The following is a 22,071-nucleotide window of genomic DNA, read 5'->3' as shown; positions in this document are numbered from 1 at the left end:
GTTTCAATACAATGGGGGCTTTTTATTTTTTTCTTCCTACAAACTTTTTATATCATCCCAAGAGGACAGAAATCAGTGGTAATTTGATCAGTACATCAATATAATAAAACCATTTGTACTTATTAACCTCATCAGACAAATAGGCATAAAAACAGCAATTCTTTATAGTTTTTCACAAGTTTATAGTTAAATGTATTTACATAAAATCTAAATCTATTATAAATATTTCCCTAAAGAAAATCCCATTCAAACCCAGAGAAATCCTATGTGACACATTGTGGCACCATTAGCTGTCAAATGACTGACTTTAGTAGAGTATTGAAACAGGAACAAGCCGATGACAAAACAGAAATGACATGACTTTCTTTGAATTGGTGTAACTGTGTTAGGACTGAGTACAGTGACACATTTTTAAGTGGAACCAAGAATTATTTCTAATCCAGTTGACTACCACCATTTTTACTTAGTACTTTTTTATGCTAAATGTTAAACCTGAATTTACACAAAACTACAGCTATACCTGTTGAAAATGAAATAAACAAATGAATGGCTGATTTTCTCCTTGTACATGCCAATACTTATAAAACAGAAATGATTTGTCGAGAAAAGAGCACAACATTCACTCGAAACCAACTGAACTGGAGAAAACGCAGGGCATCTTGAGGTTTTCCATCACATATATCCTCGTCCAGTCACCCAGAAGTTGCACATCAGTGGGCAAGAGAAGACCAAGCAAAGTGTCTGTAATTTGGGGGAAAAGATGCTCATGAAACAGTGTCCTTTTCCTTAAGAGCTACTCTGTTGTTTATTTATCAAATGTATTGTTGGGAAAGGGAGCAGCACAAGTGGGTCTAGTTATTCATGTTTGGCACATACCTGTATAATGGCCAAAGACACAACTCCTGCACCTATGTTCAGGAAGTTCATTTTAAACCAGCCTCTCAGTTTCACAAAACAGCCCTTGGAATAAGAGGGAGGGAGAGGAAAATGGGTAAAAACACGCAAGTCGAATTTCCCTGTATTTACATTGCATTGCTACACAAGTGCAACAGTATGGCAGAACAATCCTGAAGTATGCTATTTAAACAAGGCACTACTTTGTGTAACCTAGCAACCTACCTCCTTCCATGGGATTACAGGAAAGATGTTACAGGGGTCGTCAATGCAGCAGGAGATGGGAGGACGGCCATTCCAGTCTGATGGCCCGTGGACCCCACAACAGTCAAACTATACAGGATGGACCATGGAAAGGGCAAATGCATGTAAATAGGGAATAATCAAGAACGAGACTCGCCAATCTTAACAGAGCCTTTGGCAGGCTGGACGATAGTGCCTGGCAGGGTCAGGCTGATGTGCACTTACCGTGGCCTGAATGGAATGGAACTCATCTTTCAACGTTTGATTTCCACCGCCGGACGATTGCTTGTAGGTGTCCAGAGCACGTAGAAAATCATCCTCGAAGTACCTGTCGATCTGGGAAAGCAACAAAAAACAACCATCTCATGGCAGTGTCATGTCAAAGCACAGGAACACACCATGACACACTTCCTCTAAACATGGGATCACTTGTCAAGTTCTGTGGTGTAATGAAATGGTGGTCTCACCTCTCTCTCAACCACCAGAAAGATGCAGGCCATAGCCAACTCCACCAGCATCAAAAGGAACAGTACGATATAAAACTGTAATAAAAACCAAATGTGATATGAATATAAAAAAAACATCAGATTGGTTGTGCAATCAAAAGCCATGTCTCACATACAGTTCCCACTCTTTTTTAACAGGTATGTTCCCTCACTAGATTTACTAGATTTAATATGCCTGTTACAGAGCACGCTACAACGAGTAAGCATATGTAGTATACAGCAGAACATTATGTACAGACTTAAATACACGGTTAATATGAGTTTAGAATCCTCAAGGTGGATTAAATGGAATTTAGTGGAAATTCCACATTCAGAGAGTGTTTGCATGTGTGTGGGTGTGTGTCTACAGGGTGAGTAAGAATGTTTTCAGAAGTTCTATGCATGTTTCACAGGCAGCAGTCATGTGTGAGTTTCATTTTGAATACAAATGGCCACTTTCACCCTTGACAACCTGTAACATCTTGTCACAGAAATAGCAGCAACACTCAGTGACCAACCCACGGGCCAAACAAGGCAAACACTGAGACCCAGCTGTAATGGTACGCCCCATGGGAGCTCGACGGGCCAGACTCACAGAGATGAGCATGCAGCGGTTCTCTCTCAGGGCGCCCAGGATCCCCAGGTAGCACACACAGCAGACGATGGCCCCCGTCACAATCAGGCAGTTGGAGGCGTAGTGCGGTTTGAAGGTGTTGATGATCAAGCCGTACTCGGATTTAAACATCCCGTATATGCCAAATGCCTGGACAAACGCCCCACTGGTCTATAAAACACAAACAGATAGAATGGGTAGGGATTGTGATGTAAACAGATATGATAAAATGCACAAAATATAAAAAATACATTTAAAAAATAAAAAAATGTTTTATATATATATATATATATATATATATTATAAAACTCAGGATGTATGCTGAACATCCAAAACCCAATCTTTACCCACTCAATCATTTTAAATTGTGGTTGGTTTTAATCTATCATTTATTTCTATAGTAGAGATTTGAGTATCAGCTTTAATTCACAAGGAACCAATTAAGTTAAACCAATTTAAACTTTTGCACTTTTCCACATCTTGTAACTCAACAAAAACTAAAGCAACTACCCAACAAGGACTAAAATGAAATGTTGATGGTGCAAAATTGGTAATTATATTAATCATCGACAGCTGTGAAGTCAACAGTTTGAATGAAAGGAGTGACCTACCCAGCAGAGAACGTGCAGAAAAACCATCCACCTTTTCAGACAGGTTACACAGGAGCGATTCATGTTTCCACGGAAAACCACTGTTTATCCCTAAAATTGGAAAAAAATTCTCAAAAGTCACCTTTCACGATTTCCTGCTCGTTCACTAGTCTTGTAGAAAGTAATGAAACATCATTAAGTCTATTAGATAGTTCAGTTATTCCACTTGACATTCCGCTTAAAATGCCATTAACTGATCCAACTTGTTTTATCTAAAGGGTTTGTTGATGTAGACAGGGTCCTCTCTGTTGTGATGGAAGAGCTGGTGTTTAGCATACAGTGCAGTTTGGTATGGAAACACAGGGCCTAGTGGTGGAGTTTATCCCACTGACGTAGTTTGAGAAAACCAAGCAATTAAATGTGATTAGAAAAGAAATGGTTCTACATAAATAGAATGATTTATTTCTACTCAAATTATTTGATTCACTTTTATTTGATAGCTCCTCCATAGCTACAGCTCACAATAAGGAAAAAACCCTCATATAGCCTGCTTGTGTTTGTGGCAGTGGGTCTAAACCATACTAAAACAAATTCTTAACTGAAATAAATGAAAACAAATTGTTATTTTGCATCAATAGTTTCTCTATGTTCTGTGTTTGTAGTTTAATAGTTAAAATATCTCTGAATATCTCATCGCACAAACTTAAACTAGAACACTGGATTTTGACAAGAAACTGAATTTATACTGATATACATTTCAAGCATTCAATTCACCTACTTTACACAGGCGTATGCTTCTTAAGATGCTGTTGCCCAGAATCCTCATGTACTACTCTTCAGGTTCGTAGACAGGATTCTCTCTTCCATGCGTTTTTCCTTGCTGTTGTCCAGTGACTGCAGATAGGTTCAGTCTGAACACAAGGTACACACACACACACACACTCCCATGGTTTGCTTCTCACCTGCACACTCCACCCCCTTTCCTCCTGCCATCTCCATCTAGTAAGTCTGGAGAGCCCTCTTATCGCTCACTCTCAAAGCAAGTAAATACGGAACATGAAAACAAACAATTAATAGTTCATCTACATAAGAATAGTTGAGGTTGGTATAGGGGGAGTGAGCACGTTGTGTTTGTGTTCAGAGGGCCGCCATTCATAAACACGTAACAGGCTCTTCCAACATTTACATACAGCTGGCTGTGAGGAACACCTTTGACGCCCACAACAAGGAACTATTGAGTTCACCGTTGGGAGTTTCAGTATGTTACAAGAATAAGGGAGAACAGAGGAGTCTGAGGCATTCATGTATGGAAAATCATCTTTAAAATTTTATTTTGAAGATTTGACAAAGGAGAACAAATGGAACCCAACGTCTTTTCACAAACAAAGAACATTTGACAGGACAACATTTGTTCAAAGATTCTCAGACATGTTTTTCTTTTTTTCCTCTTGATGCTATGGTTTCAACAAACTGAAACGAGTTACCAAAATACATTTCTACTCCCTCGTAAGGACCAGGCTTAAACAAATCAACATTTATTAAAAATCCTGGCGCCATCAACGGATGAAGACAAAGACTTGAGGGGTCAATAGGTCACCACAAACATGATTTCAGCAGCACATTACATTGCTGGAGGAGGTAAAAGACCCTGGTGGTGTCAAGACTCAGCAATGTCTCCACACTGCTCCCCTAGGCATGGCAGGATGCATTGTAAAAATGTAAGGCATCTACCATTACGGATCATAGTGGTTCAGTAACATAGAAATCAGTAAAAAATGTCAAAGGAAAATAAAAATACATGTTCAGATGCATTGTGATTACTAGTAATTATAATTATTATAATTTTTTTTAGCAACTACAGTAATTACATTACATGATTTGAGTACAAAACAGCACAGTCACAGATTTGACCAATATTGCATTAAATTGGTGATCAGACTGAATATAAAGCATCCCACACATTTTTGATGAAATCATTCTTTGTTTGTTTTGAATGTAAACAGCCAGCCACTTTCACCCAGAAGCCAGACTTGTCGATTAGAACTAGCATAAAGGGCCACTTTGAGAGACAAGGGCTTCGCTTCAAAATCAAGTACAAAGAATCAGCACTCACACACAGTCTAGTGCATGGGCCACTTGTCCAATGGCTGAATTGCCTCGATCTCTATTAAAACACACACACACACACAAGCAGACAGACAGACAGACAGACAAACAGACAATTGTTGGGACACCAGAACATAAATTGTACTACATTTGATTCACTGATAAATAAGACTTGAGCCCTCATCACACACACATTATCTTTTCACATTAACATTGATTTCGCACAGTGAGCATACCGATGATGATAGCAATGTGTCTTCATCACAACCACATTAATTACACACACACACACACACACACACAGAAGGGGAAGACTTTGGAGACGTAGAGCAACATGCTGCGATAGACCGCCCAGGAGAGATTTGGGGATCTCTAGTAGAAAAGGCTGAGGGATAAAAAAAAAAATTCTTTTCACTCTTCTGATCTTCTGCTGTAAAGTACTGAACGTCTGTGCAGATATTAACTCTGTGCCTCCCAACAGACCACATACAGTCCGTGTCCAGTGCAATTACACAGCATTCACAGGGCCACTAAAAAGGGGGGAAAAAACTTGGTTAAGGTCCAAAGAGCGCTCTGTTTTAGTCACAGTTCACTACTCTTCACGAGTGGGTTTAGGGAAGGCTCTGAATGACGTGTTTGATCAGACAAGTCCTTCATGACCAAATGGCGAGGTAATCTCCGAGGTGCACGTTCAGCTGGCCGTGGGGATGAGGTACTGTAAAGGCTTTATGGCGGAGCACAGGTGGGGTCGGTCTCACCAGTCAGCTCACACCAAACACACCACTGATGCTCATAGTCGTCCTCTATTTCTTTCTCTCTCTCTCTCTCACACACACACGCATACACACACACACACACACACACACACACACACACACACACACACACACACACACACACACACACACACACACACACACACACCCTAGATTTATTTCTGCTCATCCGTTTTAGTAGAAGCGCTTGCGGCGGCCTTCCTTCCAGCGGCCGTAAAGCAGAATGGCCACCACGATCAGCACAAACAGGCCCACCACCGAGAACAGGAAGGCGAAGAAGCGACCGACGGCGCCCATGCCCTCCTCCTCAACCTCCACTAAAGACAAGGAGACACAACCACGCAACATTAGTGTGCTGTTTACAATCCTACTTGCATTCCTGTCCCCCCTTACACGTCCTCACTATTCTGATTGGCACTGTCATTGTTTTACTCCCTTTGGCTTACCCTTGGGAAGCTCCATGTAGTCGACACTGGGGATGGTCACTTCCTGCTGGTCCTCTTCTTCCTCAGCGGTCCTCTGCACCGTCAGCTGATAGAGCTTCATGGAGATCAAGTCATGGTTATCTGCGGAGAATCAAGACTGGATTGTTGGTGTGTAAAAATAAATAAATGTGGTTTGGAGAGTCAGATATGTGGCCTGTTTCTGGCAGTCTCCCCAGTCTGCTGATGTTTAACCCATGTTTGTCACTCAGCACAGTCAGGGTGGACTGTGGTAAAGCTGAGGGAAAAATCTGAAAATGTCAACTGTGCGACAATGGTTCACCCAGCCATCAAGCCTTACCAACAGTAGCGTAAAAATAAGTCTTCCTACTACCCTTCACTAAATAAGTAATTTCTTGGTAGTGTGTCATCCATCTATAGAAATCCCTACCCTAGCCAGGGTTGGGCTAACACAAAAGAGTACCTGATAAATCTCCTGTGGCTGAGGAGGCCCCAAAAAAGTACCCCAGTGGCATATGCACTCCCGGCGCATCCAGGCATTCCCGCCACTCTCGCTTCCCATCAACGTCCATCATCAACTGCAGTGAGAGACAGTATTGTTGGGTATAACCAGTAGACACAGTCAGATGAATAGCAACAATAGCACAGTGCCGGTATTTATTGATTCCAAATTCAGTTAGATACATGTGTGAAATGGCTTATCCTGCCAAGCCAAACTATTATCTGCACAGGTAATACTTTGTGACTCCACTGTCAGAGCAAAGTGCCACATGTAGCTAAGGTATGAATTCTACCGATCTTTACGTTTCTTTGGATAAAACCATCCATGAAGTGAACTTATGAATATGGCAAGAGTGAATATTTGTTCTGAGCTGTTCTGTTGTCTTACGGTCAATCTGTTTTTCATGTATCGGATGAGGAGGAAGGTGTCGTGGTTGACGTTGCGCACGAGGGCTGTGCATCCACCCAGCTCTGTGGTCTTGCCATCACGGTCGTGGTCATATGGCAGAGTACCATTCCCCACCATCACTGAGATGTACGGAAACACTCTCTGGGAGGAGCAGAGAGAGAGAGAGAGAGAAAGAAAGTGAGAGAGAGGTGGAGGGGTGGATTTGTTAAATGATTTAAGCAACGGTCACATTTTTAAAAGTGATGTTGGGATATGACAACATAGTTTGGGCTTGCCGATACTAAAAGCTAAATGGAGTTTGGACAGCAACCAAGTAAAAATCCACCCACAATGAGTAATTTATGGCAAAGCAAAAGCTTGTGTAACTAGTACTACTACTACTAGCACTACTACTACTACCTATACTACTAAGCATGTTTGAATAGTAATCAGACACCTCACATATATGTACTAATGAACTATGTACCCAACACTAAGAAGGGCTAGTGTGACTACTAATGTATATGTGATATATGTACTGGTTAACTAAGTACCTAACACAAAGAAGGCCCAGTGTAACTGGGATGGGAGGATGACTGTGGGGGAGGGTGGGACCAGACAGACTGAGATTAGCTACCTGTGTCCCAGGTGTGGCTACCTGTGCTTGTCTCCAGAAGAGCGGTTTAAAAAAGAGCAGCACAGGACAGCGTGAACCAGTTTGCCCGAGACGCCACGTGGGAATGTTCTCTCAGATCAACTGCTCCTCTCAAGCAGACTCTAGAATCTATCTACACGATACCAATCTGACCCACTTGGGCAAAAGAGAACACTTCCCAGCATGTCGACTCAGACGTCCACAGATATAATGGTCTCAAGAGCTGTATCATTTACATTTACATTTAGTCATTTAGCAGACGCTTTTGTCCAAAGCGACGTACAAGGGAGAGAATATTCAAGCTACGAGCAATAGAACCTGGTGTAACAATAAATAAATACTACTTTACATAAGAAATATAACAAAATGAAATAAAAAAGAAAGAAAGAAGTGCAGAAATGTAACTGCTGTAATTGCAAGTTACGCACTAGTCGAAGTGCCAGTTAGGACAGGAAGTGCTCTCTGAAGAGTTGGGTCTTCAAGAGCTTCTTAAAGGTAGAGAGGGACGCCCCTGCTCTGGTAGTGCTGGGTAGTTCATTCCACCAACGTGGAACTACAAATGAGAATAGTCTGGACTGCCGTACTTGCACAGACGGCACTGCCAAACGACGCTCACTAGAAGAGCGCAGCATCCTGGGTGTAACATTTGCCCTTACAAGAGCATTTAGGTAGGTGGGAGCAGAACCATCAAGCACTCTGTAGGCAAGCATAAGTGACTTGAACTTAATGCGAGCAGCTACAGGCAGCCAGTGGAGGTCAATAAGAAGCGGGGTGACGTGTGCCCTCTTCGGTTGGTTGAACACCAGACGCGCCGCCGCGTTCTGGATCATTTGTAGTGGTTTCACCACGCAAGCCGGCAGGCCCGTTAGGAGGGCGTTGCAGTAATCAAGGCGGGAATTCACCAAGGTTTGCACCAGCAGCTGGGTGGCATACTGGGTTAGGTACGGCCTGATTTTGCGGATGTTGAATAGCGCAAAGCGGCAGGACCTAGAGACAGAGGCAATGTGGTCCGTGAAAGTCAGTTGGTCATCAATAATGACCCCGAGGTTTCTTGCTGTTTTGGATGGAACAAGAGACAAGGAGTCAATATTGATGCTGATGTTGTGGTGGATGGCCTGTATCAGTTCCAATTCAATGCTGAAAAGGTGCAAGAGTCAGAGGAATGGATGCATCTTCCAGAAAATGCACAAAAGGTTCACAGCAGGATCAACTGCTCCCAAATCACATTCCAAACAGCCTTGGCTTCATAGTTAAAAAAAAAGTAAGAGTAAGGTACTGGTACATGTCCGTAATAACAAATGGTTTGTCCAAAACAAACCATTTTGAATGACAAATAAGCCTACAACTCAACACCCCACCCCTAACAGCAAAACAAACAAAAAAGCCCCACACACCCTGCACTAATACCGTATTAAAAAAAAAAACTGCTGTCTAATCCTTCTTTCCTGCATAAATTAATGAGGGCTCTACATGTGGCTAAACAGCACTCTCCAGTGGTCTATGCAGAGGTGTTCTCATATGGACCAAATGTGGTTCATGTGACAGGTCTCATAACTGCTCAGTTAAATCACTTCCTGTCCCTTGGGGAGAGGTATGGCAGCCGAGCGTCACCACAGTGACAAACATGCTCTGGGCAGAGAGACAAGGCTGACATACCTCATGACTTTTGTCCTCGTTGGGGTAGGTGTCCACAAACACACCAAGCCCGGTAAACTGGTTCATATTCCCAAAAACTGGACCTGCAATAAAAGACAAACTTTCAGCTCACATTTAGATTGCTAAACACAAAAACCCTCTCCAGTTGTAAGACAACTTAAAAGGACAGCTGAATTTGTTCAGCGGTCGGTGGGGTCCTTACCTTCCTGCATTCTCTCTTTGGTCAGCCACAGAGCCATCCCGTCGCCATTCAGGTTTTTCTTGCCTTGGCCGTGAATTTTAAACTGCACCTGTAGCTCCCAGTCGCGTACGAAAAAAGGCTGTGAAAATGTACAAAGGGGAAGAAGAGATCACATAAGAAAATATGAAAAGTTCATTACACCAGTTTCAGCTGAACCAGGACACAGATTGAAAACAGTTTTGCCAGTACTTGCTATTATCTGAATCCGTGACCTTAGCAATATTGTGCTAAGTGGGCCAGAAAGCTCAGAACACTGTGTTTGTTAAATCATAATGAGCCCCTGGCATGTCTTAGAGGTTCTCCACACAGTAAAAGAACAGGAAGAACTTCAAACAGTAGGACAGAGTGGGAGATGGGGATAAGGAATCCACCCAGAAACATCCCAAAAATCTTCACAGGCAGTGTTGGTTGTGCACACTATGAAGCGTAAAATAATCTAGGTTGTATGTGCCTGCCGCTTGTTTGTGTTAAAGGCTTACTTATACAGAGTTGTTTTTTTTTAACACAGAATCATCACTCACTTTTTTGTGACAAATGCAAGTTAGACCATTTGACTGTAAGATGCATGTACTGCCCTGCCTCCAAACTAACAGAACAAACTCAAAGGGGAGTCAAAAGGCAAACTGTCTGAGGTGATGTTGCAATACAGAAGATATTTCAACATCTGGTCACACTGCTGGATGTGACATGGGTGATGACTAACCACAAAGCTGATTTTCTAGTTTGTTTTACACATTATTTTTTTTAGATGCTAGAGTAATGAAGAGTTACGTTATACTTTTCTAGACCTATACAATGACTGTGTAATATTACTACTCACTATTCGGCCCCATACTGCTCCAACTCTGCTTTGAAGGTCTGGGGTGAGCCTCACATTGTCAGGTGTCACCATTGCCGTACCCATTAGGTCCCAGTGGGACGAACTGAAGGACCCCACACCTGAAAATAATAAGGATGATGTATCCAAGTTTAAAACGTACAATGAATGGATGAGTACTTATCACAAACGGAAATGACAATGTGAACTCACTACCGATTTGTTGAGGTTAACAATTTGTCTTCAAACTGACATTATTGTAGAGTGGTGAATACATTAAACATGCTATGCTAGCGAAGAAACAGCCGGCTACCACATAATCCCACAACAAAGTTCAGAGAAGCAGCTTTTCACCATAACGAATATGATTTATCGTTAGAAGTGCAATCTGCGATTCATACACTTTCTGTCAATCGAAATTTCAAATATCGAATACCGGACTGCATATTTAACGTAACCTATCCGTGTGTTGATATGACTTGGAGCGTATCTGATGACAAATTACTCTGCTGCCCTTTGCCTCATATTTCCACTGAACTCTTGGTAGTTGGCTATCAGAACAAATTGCATTTAAAAGAAAGTTAAATAATGAAACTGGGCAAACTGACAGCGCAACCGGTCAGATCAGACTGGCCTGTTAACTTGCAAATTAGCTGTCGCTAACATGACTAGCAGGCACAGATTTGGCCAGTCAGCTAACTTAGCTAGCTTAATTTAATGGAGTGCGGCAGATGGCTATATTACTGTATATCAGACGACTAATTTGTAAACCGGTATGTTTGATACTACCAACTGAATCTATGTTGTGTCATCATGTGGTATTTTTCACATAGATGTCTTCAGACAATGGCTCAGCAATAGATGACCTACCTCTGTGATTTGCTAAAGTTAGCTAGGAACGTAGCTAGCTGACTAGCTAGCTAGGACAACTCATTTACCTTGATAAGGTTTTGTCAGTGAATATTCCCTCTTCAGAAATTCTTCCAACTCCAAGCCATCGTCACCCTGACACCGACTTGTCAGAAAGAGTAAAAACGTAACTACGAAGAGTTTCATAGCGACGTTCCTCATATTAAAAACTATATTTGGCACGGGCAAACTACTCAGTTTAAACATGTTCATCGAGGCAGCCATGTTGCTCCTCCCACAAAATCTTGGGTGTGTTCTCGAAGACACAAGCAGAGGAGTGAACGGCAAACTTTTTAAATATAAAGGCACGTCTTGTATTTCTAAACCGCAAATACATCAACACATATGTACGCAAATGCAACAAACTTTAGATGCCAATGCGCCCAAAACACAAACAGAAACACAAATGTAACAGTAAGCAAAATACGTTTGCCAAGATACAGAAAATATTCGATCCTAACGTTCAAATGTCACAGTTGATTCGAATGATTCATTAAAGCCTAATTTATGGATTGTTGATTATTATTATTATTATTATTATTATTATTAATGCATAATAATAATAATAATAATAGCTACAGCCTATATTTTAATATACTTAACTAATTACTTAGTAGACTACATAGTTTCGAAAATCAAACTGTAGGACTACATCTCCTTGGCATAAATTAAACACTCAAACACTTAAATCATGCCATGTTACATGTGAATGGCTAAAGTATATGATAGCATCGACCAAAAACAACAACAACAACAACAACAAATGGAAGAAAAAAAACGTTGACAAACATTATCTGACCGCCTTCCGATGCAGATGATAAACAATGATAAATACAATGAATGATAAATACAATGATAAATACAAGTGCAGAGTGCATGGCGGTTACTACAGAGTTTTGAAGCCATATAGGGTAGCTGCTGTCTCACTTTGGTCCATGGTGGCAGAGGTGGGATGGCGCTATGAGAGCACAGGGAGAGTGTCATGCGTCATTGTTTGAGGTGAACTGGAGCTATGAGAGAGAGTGATAGGTGGACCTCTATATAGGGGAACCTCTGGAGGATGAGGTGGGCCACAGTATTGGATTGTTTTTGAAGGAGCACTTCCTGGGTGGGAGCCATATGATGCCACAGTATGAGTATGTTAAACTTGAGACAGCCATGTCATCAAGCCTAGCTGTTCAGTTAGGAAGCAGCTCTGTGGTGGATGCTTTCTATCACCACAGAGTCCAGTCCTGAAATAAGATAGGAGGATGATCACAGAACTGATGGGTCTTTTTTTTAATGGATGAAAACTCGACAATAAAACAGAATGGATATTCAAAGCCAAAGGGGCAACATGCTAACAGAAAGAAAACACTACAGAGTTTTTTGTGATTTGTATTCATTAATGCATTTTTATTTGTGTATTGTTCACAGAGGAAATAGTAATGGTACATCAAGAACAATGCTGCTTGTTGGTGTTGATGCTCAAAAGCATCATTGCTTTTAAAGAAGGAATATAGTTTGGAAAGGGAAATATGCCCATGGGTCAGTGGTTTGCTAGATTTGTCACAATATGCCAACTTGACACTTTAGGCGAGAAAACTCCAGTTGATAATCTTGCCTTTCCTTTGAAATGGTGGCGACTGGCTAAATTACCCCGGGTGTTAGTGTAACTATCGTGCTCACCTGATAGCTCCGTGAAACTGTATACAGTGGCATGACACCTCCGAGCCTCAGACACTATGTCTGACTGCAGTGTGGCATTGATTTTGATGGGCTGTTTCGGGCGATAATGATGTTCATCTGTTCACGCCCAAACTGTCACGGCTGATTATGCCATAGACAATGAATCTATTCACACTAGTTCAAGTTACCTTTCTACCTCAGTTTTTGCTTCTTTTTCCCACACTCCACACAGCATGTCGCTTCCACAGAATTCACCACAGATTTCACCACTCTGCTTAAGTGTCATGGTAACATTTAAATGTATGCCTTTGTCTTTTGCAAGTTGTGTACTACTGCCGTCACAGTTCAAACATGTGATCTGTAATGATCTCTAACAGGAGTACAACCTACAAAGCAGTTCTGTAAAAGCAAAAGCAAATATTTGTAAAATCAATCACCATTCGTATTTCTGGTGTGATGTATTTTTTATCTAATTTACACACTAATATAATTTATGAATATATAAGTGTTCATAATATTACAGGTTGATAAAGAAAATGATATGGAGGATGTTGCAGTTGTTTCTGAAACACACTCTAGAGGGCAGTGCAGTGGTGCATTTCTGACACTGGCAACCAAAAGTCCAGTGCTCATTCCCTGTCATGTCCTAATTACCAAAATGACAAGTGCCTCAAATCACTTCTAGAGGGAAAAATATCACTACATTTATTATATATCTAGAGGGCCTCAGGAGAGGAAATTGCAATTTGAGAAATTGCCTGCAGCTGACTGACTTTTACAGCATATTTAAAATGGTTGGTCTGATTAATATGCTGAGCATTATCATCATTATTGATGCACAAGAACGTTTAATATAAATCTATTATGAAGAAAAAAATATAACTATTTAGTCACTGATGGTACAGTGTCTTATTACATTTGTCTACTGAATTTATTTGAGTCTGAACGATATTTGGACTGTATAAACATTTAGTTTTGTATGATTACAGATTATAAAACTGCTTACAAACATCTTGTTTATGATCACAATAAAATGTCACAATAAAATGCTTTTCCACATGCCACATCTGTAGAGCCTTACTGCATCTTCATCTTGTGAAGAGCTGCATTAAAAGGACGTGAATTGTGTGTAATTATTAAGACAGAACAAGACAAGGACTTCCTTTCCGATCCATACTCCTTCCTGCCCTCCCTCTACTGTCTAATCTCACAGAGAGGGTGATGCTGGACCCCCTAAGATAAATGAATGGGGCTATTGACTGCTAATTGGCGCCGCCAGGCTTTCACCGATACTCCTGGGAGGACTAACAGCAAGGCCAGTTTAGCCAGCCTGGGTGCTTATTGCTCCCCGTGGAGGCTGGCTACGGAGGGGGCAAAGAAAAGCTAAGGAGGTGTAAAGCCCGCTGTAGATCATATGTTTTGGATGGGGCAAGTTTCGTTTTTGTCACCAGCATTTCCGTTTGCTTGACAGATGTCCCGTGGGAGGAGATTACTTACATTGAGGGGGGTGGGCCGGGCACTTTGACGGGACAGCTGTAATTCGAAACACCTCATAGGCAGAGACTGCTGGGCACTGTCTGCAGTATCAGTGCCCCCCTGTGTCTTCTGTCTTCGTCCTTTACAGAAGGAGGAATCTGTTTAGCCGGTCAGAAAGTACAATTATTGTTCTCGTTGTCCTCAACATTGTCTGCACCTGCTCTGCTGTAATCTGTAAAGTTAAACAGCAGTCCAGTGTCATCACAATCATTTGCCATTTGCACTCGCCTATTACACCTGTTTCCTTTCCAAATAGCGTAACAAATAGTTATTTTATCATAGATTTGACTGATGGCAGCATTCTGCAAGCCCTTTTAATGCTAGTTTTAAAGTACAAAATATACATTTAAAGTACAAAGATGTTTAATGGAAAGCAATCAGTTTCAAACTTGGTTTTAAGGTACATTAGTTTATGGTATGAGCTTGGAAATACCTGTATGTTGGTGAGCAGCTTTTTCTCAAAAGAGGTTGGTAACATATCACCAAACAAGGAATCATAAAAACAAATACCCATAAATGAACAGAAAAGTTTCATGTTTTGATGTACATCCTCCAGCTAAAATTTAAGATCATACCCACATTATCAGTTGAAATGAAATGTCCTAATTTCCCTTCCCAGCTGACAGGAGTGTTGTGTTTCATTTCTGCACCTTTAGCAGTTTGTTGAAATGCGCAGTAAAAAGAAAATGCGTAGAACGTCAAGTCAGTGGGGCCTTAATTCACACACCTCGCACCTATCTATTATCTACCTGTAAATAATTAGATAATGAAGAGCCCCTAATGCTTTCCTTGGCAGATCAAGCCGCCTCAAATCCATAGCCTCTTACAGTGGCAATAACTGTCCTGTTTATCTTATGGGAGACAGAAGACATTAAGAACCCGAGAAACACCTTTGGACATAAATATTCACACCGTTTCCAATGGGAGGCAGTGAGTGAGTGTAGCGGTGCCGGTGAAGGGGAAGATAGATAAGCGGCTCTTTGTGTAACGGCACCCTTAATGTGTCTCCCCCTTCCGTTGCCTTTGTGCTGACAGAATTGTGAGAGGGGGCTCAAGAAAAGCACATCTTCTTAATTGAATAGGATATTTCTTAACCAATCTCTATTAGTGCTGCTGTTTTTTGAGCTCTCGAATCAATATTTCACACAAATACTTGTCCTTTACTAAATACGCTCCACGGTGGTTTCTCCCTGGTGCCAACCTTAATCCTCTGATGGCTTTTGGGGATTTTCTGCAGTGATTCCTTGTTACTTTCATGTAATTCTGAAACACAGACTCACACACTTGCAGAAAACTGAATTACAAATAATAGCTGTCTAGGCAGTTGCACTCAATGCTCTTCATAATTTTCCTCATTTATTTCTGTTTTCTTCTTTTCTCAGCTGCTTAAGTTCTGAAGAGCAAAGAATTTCAAGACTTACATTCATGTTCACTTATTTCACAAGACTCCACTGCTGTCTGTTTCTTTACAGAATGACAAGAAATATTAGATTAGTCACACACAACTCAGGAAACAAGCTTATTATGTGTATAAGCCAGAGCATAATTGAACAGAACGATAACGCTGATGGCAACACGTATACCCAGCTATGTGAGGGGAACAGTGAACATGTGAACAAGACAAGCCTTGAATGTAAGGCATGTCCCTGCTCCTCTGCCTCTGCATCATCCCCTCTAATAGAAAAGAGCAGAAAAGGCCCTTATTCACTCCCAGCCTGATTTATTCTCCCCCAGGAAGACTCCACTCACCCATTATCTGCCTGTCGATATTTACGGCTGCCTGCAATCAATAGGTCTCATTAACATTAAAGCTAACTTTGCTGGGTTTTGATTCTCCCCATGCAGATTATTTATTTGCGCAATTTCCATCAGTGAGAAAGAGAGAGAGACAGAGAGAGAGAGAGAGAGAGAGAGAGAGAGAGAGAGAGAGAGAGAGAGAGAGAGAGAGATGCTGAGTCTCTTGGCAGCTCTGACTGGGCCACAGTTTATTCTAGTAAGGGACCCACCTCTTTTCCACATCCAGCTTAATAGTGAAATGAAGACTTAACAGCAGCAAACTTTGTTTGTCAAGTGCTTTAGGGGTCAAATCAGAGAACAGTACAACTAAAGCAAGACTATCACTTTATTACATTACCATTCAAAACAAACAAAACTCAAAACAATGAGGAATTGTGTTAGAAAGAGTAGTTTGATTTTGGTATGCAAATGAACATATACTTTATTGCAAAATTCTGGTCATCTCTATTACGCTACAGTCATAACACATGTGGGCAAAGCTTCCTGGTAAGATATGATTATTAAAGGAAATTGTAAGTGTCTAAAGAGCTGCTTGCAAGTTAACAAACTTTACTTTTTGAAGGGGTAGAAAGTCCCTCTATGTGGTCAATTAGCCAAAAAAAGTAATGAGCAAAAATAACACTATTATGTACTTTATCTGTAGAAAAAAACCCATCTATAACATCCATAACACATTAGTATGTTAACACCTAGATATCTGATTCCTAAGCCCCCTATGTGTAAGCCCCCTATGTGTAGGCATGAAGCACTGGTGAAAGAAGAGAGTGTGTCTGTGTAGCGGTTATCAATACTGTAGAAGGGTTCCAAGCATTGATTTGCAGGCATGTTTATCTGTAAATCCGCTCTCAAAATAGGAGTGCCTTGACAACATTTGATTCCAGAAAGCCATGGCCCTGTGGACCCTGGTGGGGTGCCAAACAAAAGGCTGAACAATCCCAGCATCAATTTTTCATCCTGTCTTGTAAGACATTAAATACCGCAAGTATCTTGCGTAAGGCGATACCCTGCCATGTTTAGGGCCTGTGCAGCTTAACATCTCCTCAGTGTTGACTGTTGCGGTGACTGCTCCCACACAAGCTCTGAAAGGACAGCCTTGAGATACATGATCACTGATAAGTTCTTCTTTCAAATAAAAGGTGAATTTGGACCTAACCCAAGTCTGGCATGGAGTCAGATGATGTTTTGGATTGTGTAAGTTTCTAATGAATTCAGTCAATATGAAGGCATTAATATTAATAATAAAAATGTTTTAAATTAAAATATTTTCCGCCAAATATCTTACTGTTGAACAGATCCAACCCAAATATGGCACATATTTGGCTTGTGAAGGTCTAATAAATTCAGGTGATGCACGAGCACACTGTTAAAACAGAACATTCATTAAACAATTGTATTAAGTACATATTAGTTCACGACAACAGTAGGTGCATCGTTCCTAGTAAACACAGCATCTCTCCAATGGTTTAAGAAAAGGGGTGTTTAGGGTTCACAGAACTGGCTATCCAGAAAGACAATATCGACATTTGTATGCAGTGAAAATGTACTTGTCTAGATTAAGAAGTATGAGTCAGGCTCAGTAAAGTGGGATGAAAAGCTCTGGAAGCACTCCTCAGAGTATTAAACAGGAATCAAGGTAATGAAGGCACACACTGAGGGAAATAAACAGGCTTTTGTTTAAATGAGGTGCTCTTTCAACGTGTAAGTCGCAGAGCACTATAAAGTCTTCTCTCATCTTGACACTTTTTCTTTATTTTTTCTTTGTCTTATTTTTGGTTGTCTAGGACCAATAGAAGCACTGAGGTTTTACATCTACTGTGGTCTTTGTAACGAATCATGAGGGGTGCACATTTTCAGGCAGGTGATAATTTACAGCACAGCACTAATTTCAGATTTTAGAGTTGCGTGGAAATCTCACACCACTGGCGCAAGTGTCTTTGCAGTCTTTTTTCCAGTCTTTGCGGTTTGCTGATGACCAAATAATCAAAACATGATATGGTAAAAAGTACAGTTCTGCAGGTAGATCAGGTAGAGTGCAGGGAGAACTTTCATTAGTCTACAATAACTGAAACCAGGGAATAGATTCAACTGCAGGGACCACACAGGAGATCAGGTAAAAGTACAAATAATCCAAATCTTTATTTATCGATCCAGAGGTCATACACAGCAAGGCAATCAGTGTGGTGAACGATATAGGCAAGGAGCAAAAAGGCAAATATCCTGAAACAGGCACACAGATCATACACAAGGAATAAACAACTAGGAATGAGAAAGGGCTTAAGTGCCTGAGTACAAAGACAATCTAGAAACTGGGAGGTGAAAAGGCTGGGCTATAAATACAAAACATAAAATACAGGTGAGAACAGAAACTGGTGGGAAACTAAACAAAGGCAGGAAGTGACATATAACAGGTGAGGGGCAGGCTGAACGGCTCATGGAAACATAAATAAACAAAAGCACATGGCAGGGCAAAACAAAAAAGGCACATGTGTCAGCACAACAGAAACATAGACAGGACACTAGAGGTGAATAACGGAAAGAGAACAAGAACTAATTCAATTGTCCAAACGGGACATCATAGGTCATTACAGACCTGGCCCTGACAGTATTGGAGCCTTAGGCGAGATTTAATGAATCATGGTGATTGTCACTGACATACACTACAATGGTCAATGCTCACCAAATTAAACCTCGAGGATGCAACAATGTTTTGCTTATGTTAGAATTGCAAAAAACTGTACCTAAGGGTAATATTACATACCTATAATTGTTGATGTGACAGAAACTCAGTAAACATATAGTTATATAGCTGACACAAATGGTCTCGAAACATGTGTTAGTAGCCCACTTGTTTATGAAGGCGTAAGCATAACAGCTTAGAGAAGTAGTACCTACGTAGAAGGGCAATATTACTCTATAGTTGTCTTGAGAGGACGCACTTCCGAAAAAAAACTCTTCTGCTCGCCCCTTTGGCATTTTGTGCCCTTGCCAACTGCCTATATCACCTGCGTCATTACAAAGTATACTTTTACGTATATACACCCCTGAAAAAAATATTTATGTCTATTGTCCGCAACAGAATCAAGTTAACACAAAAGCATAACTGTAAACTTGAACAGACTTATGAAAACCAGCCCAGTTCTCCCCAGCTTCCAGTGTCTAATCTGTCATGAAAGTCTCAATAAGCTAATAGTTCTAATGTGTGAAAATTGATTTTTAGGAATCCAGTCCTCCTCCTCCTCTTCCCTCTTTTATTTGTTTTCTGTTTTTCCCTCCTCCTTCTCGGGCCCGGTGTGATTTATGCTCATGTTGCTATTGATAAGCTGAAATTGATTTTGCTGTGTAATAAAACCTGTCGTTTATTTAAGTCATGGGAGCCCCAGCGCAACTGGACTGAGCCTCTGACTTACTGGCTGTAGCATGAGCATACTGGAAGTATACAAGAACTATGGGAACCCTGGCTAATGAATTCATCCTGTTTCTTATTTTGATTCCTATTTCAGCCATGACTGTTCATCCAGCAGAATAGATGCAAACACAGATATCAATGGAGATTGTTTGAGATGTTATCATTATTGTTATTATTATTATTATTTCTTCCACTGAAAAGGACTTGCCCTTTACAGAAAGAGAACTCCCCTTCAGGATGTTAGGGTAGCATTACAGTATATCCTGTGGTGTGCATACATACATACTACATACATACATAACGGGGAAAAACATGTTCACAGCCAGTTCTCCTCACAGCATGAGCAGTGGTGGGAGTGAGGCGATGAGTTCTTGGTGACTGGACAAACATTGCCTCAAACAAATATCACCTGTACTAAATTCTTATAGCCTTCAACATTGCAGTCAAGTCGAGTTTTGCTCTATTCTGGTCCGTCCATTGTAACGATCGAGAAATGCCATTGCACTTCATGTCAGATAATACTGACCTGTTGTCACAGACACAACTGTATAGAAACAAATGCACCAAATCCCCAAATGACACTGTCAAACGCTGAGAGTACATACACAGAGTGATTTCCCCCTATCGCTAACTTACTAGCATGATTGACAGCTTTGGAAATGGTACAGTTGTCATATCTACTTACCCTCTGTCATCATAGAGACGGTTTTCTTCATAGTGACTGGCAATGTTTTGTAACCTCTCTGCCTCTGATATTGATGCCAGGCTTACTTAAGCTTGCCTTGCCAGTCATGAGCACACTTGATATGTTATAGTTATTATAACATATGCTGATACCAGCGTATGTTATAATAACTGTAGAGCTGAACCGATTAGTATCATACATTTATCCCTGTTTTTTATTTATGTCAGGAGGTGAAACAATGTGTGTGTGTGTGTGTGTGTCTGTGTGTGTGTGTGTGTGTGTGTATGTGTGTGCGTGTGTGTGTATATGTGTGTGTGTGGGCGTGCGTGTGTGTATGAGTGTATGTGTGCGTGTGTGTGTGTGTGTGTGTGTGTGTGTGTGTGTGTGTGTGTGTGTGTGTGTGTGTGTGTGTGTGTGTGTGTGTGTGTGTGAGCGTATGTGTGTGTTTATACTGGTCCTTCGAAATGCTTTGGGGAAGATTGCTAATGCTAGAATGCCGCTGTCCAGTTGCCAGTGGATCTAAGGCTTGGGAAAATGTTTGGAATTTCTCATGTCTCTCTGTGAATGTGTTACCCAACCTGCAACTGCTTCCCAACACCCCATAACAGGATCAGTGCCAGGGTCGCCTCCTTAACCCCATTTGATATGGGTGGACAAAGATACACAAGACTCTTTGAACATCTGAAGTGTGCTAATAACACTACTAGAGTCTAATAAGTTGAAAGAGTAGTTTGGCCTGTTTCACAGTTTCAGTTTGTTTACAGACAGGCAGGTGATAGCAATTTCCCCACTAGATTCATACAAGCATTTTGAAAATGACCTTCATATGATATTAGAATAATATTGAAATGTTGAGAAATAGGGGATAAACTAATTTAGCCTATACTAATAATAAAGAAACAAGCCTGCATAGAATATTGAGAACATCATGCATCTTACTGTACCGCCCATGCAGGAAACTGTAGGTGTGCTATGAAATGATTCCCTACTTCAGCACTGTTACTGCCTTCACACCTTCTGACCGCTGTTGTTTAACTACATTCCTCCCACCTCAAAAGTCCAAAGAGGTCCAGTCACACTAGCCTGTTAGCAGTGAGCTATTCATCACCGCTCTGCTGTCTAAACAGTAAAGGTGTCTGGGACATTGCATTGGCAACCTCTCTTACTGCATTTTGAAGGTACACCAGCGTTAAGCAGGATTGGATACTATGACCCTAACTGTGATACTTGTTATTGCCTTGTTATGGAATATCTGACAGATAAGCAGGTTTGAGTTAACCAGAACTTGCTGTGTTGCAGTCCAGGTATAACCAACAAATCTTACTGTCAATCTTATGAACGATACAGAGAAAGACACAAACTATAAATATTATATAGAACATTTAAGCATGAGTTTTTGTTGTTTTTAAGTGACAAGTGACATATCCTTTCTCACTTCTTAGGGAAGAAAGTGGAGTTTAATTTGCGTAGAATGATTAGGCTGGTGCGGCATATCCTTGAACAGCAGCACTGTTCCATCTATCTCTGCTGGGTATGCAAGGTAATACCCTTTCACACAGGCTGGAATCTCGCAGTGTAATCTTAGCACGGTGAGGATGAGGGCAGCAACACCTCTGTGCCACAGACCAGGTGACTGTCAGGGGACACCAGCATCCTCACAGC

At 41.0% G+C, this 22,071-nt stretch overlaps 2 protein-coding genes across 3 annotated transcripts; both read right to left on the bottom strand.

Moving 5' to 3' along the window:
• Positions 1-1,481: 1,481 nt before the first annotated feature.
• LOC122133023 (leukocyte surface antigen CD53-like) lies at positions 1,482-2,451 on the bottom strand. The gene is made up of 2 exons (XM_042708242.1): positions 2,218-2,451; positions 1,482-1,679 (listed from the first exon to the last, which is right to left on the bottom strand). Exons 1-2 carry the CDS (start codon positions 2,365-2,367, stop codon positions 1,563-1,565), a joined length of 267 nt encoding a protein of 88 aa, XP_042564176.1. The 5' UTR covers positions 2,368-2,451; the 3' UTR covers positions 1,482-1,562.
• Positions 2,452-4,130: 1,679 nt separating this feature from the next.
• lman2lb (lectin, mannose-binding 2-like b) lies at positions 4,131-11,583 on the bottom strand. 2 transcript variants are annotated; one of them, XR_004164009.2, is made up of 9 exons: positions 11,347-11,583; positions 10,412-10,530; positions 9,553-9,670; positions 9,351-9,433; positions 7,040-7,201; positions 6,614-6,728; positions 6,154-6,273; positions 5,832-6,024; positions 4,131-5,779 (listed from the first exon to the last, which is right to left on the bottom strand). XR_004164009.2 is itself a non-coding variant. In XM_012815973.3 (9 exons), the coding sequence occupies exons 1-8, from the start codon at positions 11,540-11,542 to the stop codon at positions 5,882-5,884; spliced, it is 1,056 nt and encodes a 351-aa protein (XP_012671427.1). In that variant the 5' UTR covers positions 11,543-11,583; the 3' UTR covers positions 4,131-5,805; positions 5,858-5,881. The 2 variants fall into 2 exon arrangements, 1 of the variants encoding a protein (XP_012671427.1); XM_012815973.3 differs by having other exon boundaries at positions 4,131-5,805; positions 5,858-6,024.
• Between the last annotated feature and the right edge of the window lie 10,488 nt (positions 11,584-22,071).

This window comes from Clupea harengus, chromosome 7, assembly GCF_900700415.2.
Source record: "Clupea harengus chromosome 7, Ch_v2.0.2, whole genome shotgun sequence".
NCBI lineage: Eukaryota > Metazoa > Chordata > Actinopteri > Clupeiformes > Clupeidae > Clupea > Clupea harengus.
Note: the sequence above shows the minus strand (reverse complement) of the source record. Positions and strands in the feature narration are given on the sequence as shown.

Coding starts and splice junctions, on each gene's coding strand:
- LOC122133023 (XM_042708242.1), bottom strand. CDS start 2,367: ATGTTTAAATCCGAGTACGGCTTGATCATCAACACCTTCAAACCGCAC. Junction 1,680..2,217: donor ACCGCTGCATGCTCATCTCT/GTGAGTCTGGCC, acceptor TTTTTATTACAG/TTTTATATCGTACTGTTCCT.
- lman2lb (XM_012815973.3), bottom strand. CDS start 11,542: ATGGCTGCCTCGATGAACATGTTTAAACTGAGTAGTTTGCCCGTGCCA. Junction 9,671..10,411: donor GAGCAGTATGGGGCCGAATA/GTGAGTAGTAAT, acceptor ACATTTTCACAG/CCTTTTTTCGTACGCGACTG. Junction 9,434..9,552: donor CAAAGAGAGAATGCAGGAAG/GTAAGGACCCCA, acceptor CTTTTATTGCAG/GTCCAGTTTTTGGGAATATG.